Source organism: Quercus robur, chromosome 1 (genome assembly GCF_932294415.1).
Source record: "Quercus robur chromosome 1, dhQueRobu3.1, whole genome shotgun sequence".
NCBI lineage: Eukaryota > Viridiplantae > Streptophyta > Magnoliopsida > Fagales > Fagaceae > Quercus > Quercus robur.
Window position 1 is genome coordinate 50672748 of NC_065534.1, and position 3032 is coordinate 50675779.

Genomic DNA, 3032 nt, shown 5'->3' on the forward strand with positions numbered 1-3032 from the left:
TACCGAGCATATTAACCTGAGTTGGAACCAAGTTCCAAAGCCGTAATCGCTGCATTCCACTCTCACCTAAACATCCACTTACAACAGATAATATTGGACCTTCAATTGCACTAACAATGGCAGTAATCATGATCTCTCCACTAACTCAGAGCTATAAATAGGAGAAGCTGGGGAAGAAAAAGGGGTTCAGAAAAAAAAAAAAAAAAAAAAAAAAAAAAAAAAAAAAAAAAAAACAGTCATTCAGGAAGGGAGAGAGGATATTACTCTGAGTCTCTATGCCGAGAACGACCCAAAGTAGGAAATCCTAAAGCCCACCTTACAAATAAGTTGTGAGCCCAAGTGAGGTTAAGCCCAACAATCTCATTTCCGGGGCACACAATTGGTGCCCACCGTGGGGCTCTCCTACGAAGCTGTGGTTCGACTGAGATTCAAGCAAGGGAAATTTCCGAGAGGCGTTCGGGAGGGCTCGCCCAGAGCGGTTTGATAGGATCTTCTCGGGGTTCCACATGGCGGGAAAGAAGACAGAAAGGGCGTGAGGGTGGGGAAGGTCTGTGAGGAGAAGAAGAATTTGGCCTGGGAGAAGGATCGGACCAGACCCGCTGAACGATGTCGGGTGCCTCGGGACACGGGGAGCGTGATGATAGGGACCGAGAGCTGGAGCGGTTGCGCAGACTGGTAATGGATCTAGAGTTGGAAGCAAGGGGTCGACGCCAGGAAAGGGATCGAAACCACCGGTAAAGGAGAGATGATAGCACAGGAAATCGAGGCGAAGAGGGCTCTAGCCAATCCGATACCCAACGATTCCAAAACCGATCACCCTCTCGAGAATCACGCCAGCGCAGGAATCACTCACACTCCCGAGAGACATGTCATCACCGGAACCATTCACGTTCGCACGGATACGACGACCGAGGATCGGATTCACCAGAGGAACGGTGACCCCACAATGCTACCACGGACGCCATGAGCCAAGCCTTACGAAGGACCGCCCGGTCACCATTCTCCGATGAAATTGAATGGGCCCCTATGCCGAGTCGATTTACACGACCACCATTCAATTCCTACGACGAGAAGACGGATCCTGTGGAGTATGTCAGTCATTATATCCACATGATGTCCTTGCATGCACACAATGATACGCTGATGTGTAAGGTATTCCCCTCTAGTCTCGGCTCCACGGCCTTGAGATGGTTCAATGGGTTACGAAAAGGTTCCATTCGCAGCTTCACCGAGCTGATCCAAGAGTTCGGCAGTAGATTTGTGACATGCAGCTGAGTGCCGCAGCCGGTGGATGCGCTACTTTCCATAAAGATGAGGGTCGGTGAAACCCTTCGGAGTTACGCCAGTCGGTACTGGGAACTATACAACGAGATCGTGGGGGGGGGGGGGGAAATAAGAAGATAGTGGCAAGCACCTTCAAGATGGGGCTCCCCAAGGATTCTGAACTACGGGAGTCGCTGACGAAAATACCTCCCGAGGATATGAGGCAACTTATGAGGCGCATTGAGGAGTTTAAGCGCCTTGAAGATGATCGGCTGCAGAATAAGGGGAAGACCCCGTTACTCGACAGATCTCGGCAGGGCATTATTTAGGCAAGACCGAAAAAAGATTTCAGGATGCAGGAACTAGAGGCGCAAATTGAAGGAGTTAATGTGGCGTTCAAAGAGCCTGTGCACAAAATTCTAGATCGGATTAAGAACGAATCGTTCTTCAGGTGGCCGAACAAGATGGGGGTGACCCATCTCAAAGGAATCAAAACTTGTACTGCACATACCACAAGGATAAAAGGCACACCACCGAGCAGTGTCGGGTACTAAAAGATCATCTCAGGCAGTTAGTAAAAGCAGGGTATTTGAAAGAGTTCGTAGTGGACTCCGTAGACCGAGATGCCGGCCAAGGTGTTCAGCAGAAAAGGAATCCCCTCCCACCCCCGCTAGGAGTGATCGAAGTCATCCACGCTGCCCCAAGAGATGTGGACGCAACTAAGGGAGTACTGGCAGTGGCCTGCGCGGAGGGAGAATCACCCGAGAAAAGGATGAAAGTTGGTCGGCTAATAATCTCTTTTGACGATGAAGACTTGGAAGGGACGATCCAACCTCATGATGATGCGTTGGTAGTAACAGCTCGGATAAGCGGGTTCTCGGTGAAAAAAGTGATGATAGACCAGGGAAGCGGAGCTGACGTAATGTACCCGGATTTGTTCGAAGGGCTCAGATTGAAGAGCCAGGACTTGGTGAAATATGATACGCCGCTGGTCTCGTTTGACGGAAGAGTCGTGATCCCCGAACGTCAGATTTCTCTCTCGGTGGACATGGAAGGCAAGGAAGTAATGGTGACCTTCATAGTAGCCCGATCATTCTCACCGTACACTACAATCCTAGGAAGGCCGTGGATTCAAGCAATGAAGGCTATTCCGTCCACCCTGCACGTGAAAGTTAAATTTCCCACCGAGTATGGAGTCGCCGTGGTACGAGGGAACCAACGAGTGGCTAGGCAGTGTCTTGTCGCCGCGGTCAGATGGAAAGGCGAATAGAGTGGACAAGCGGAGGCCACCGAAAAAGAAACTTTATAGCAATTACAGAAGCCCCGAGGGGAAACAGCGACGGACATTGCCGAGGAGGTTTTGAAGGTTAGAATCTTTCCAGACACGGACAGGTATTTCCAGATAGGCACAAGCATGAATGACCGAGAAAAGGTAGAGATGTTGTTATTCCTTTTGCAGAATGTGGATGTTTTTGCTTGGAATCCGTATGAAGTGCCCAGCGTAGATCCCGAGTTCATTGTCCACAAGCTTAACGTGGACCCATCATTCCCCCCGAAAAAACAAAAACCGAGAAGAGCATCGAAGGAGCATGTTGATGCGGTAAACTTGGAAGTCCAGAGGTTGAAGGAGGCAAGAGTGATAAGAGAAGTATTCTTCCCGAAATCGTTAGCAAATACGATGGTAGTAAAGAAAAAGAATGGTAAATGGAGAGTTTGTGTGGATTTCACAAACTTAAATCGGGCGTGTCCTAAAGATCCATTCCCAATGC

The 3032-nt window shown here is 49.5% G+C and overlaps 1 protein-coding gene across 1 annotated transcript; it reads left to right on the forward strand.

Annotated features, from left to right (window-relative positions):
- The first annotated feature begins 606 nt into the window (after positions 1-606).
- On the forward strand, positions 607-2533 carry LOC126712895 (uncharacterized). Its single transcript, XM_050412425.1, has 2 exons — positions 607-675; positions 1715-2533. Exons 1-2 carry the CDS (start codon positions 607-609, stop codon positions 2531-2533), a joined length of 888 nt encoding a protein of 295 aa, XP_050268382.1.
- Positions 2534-3032: the final 499 nt, after the last annotated feature.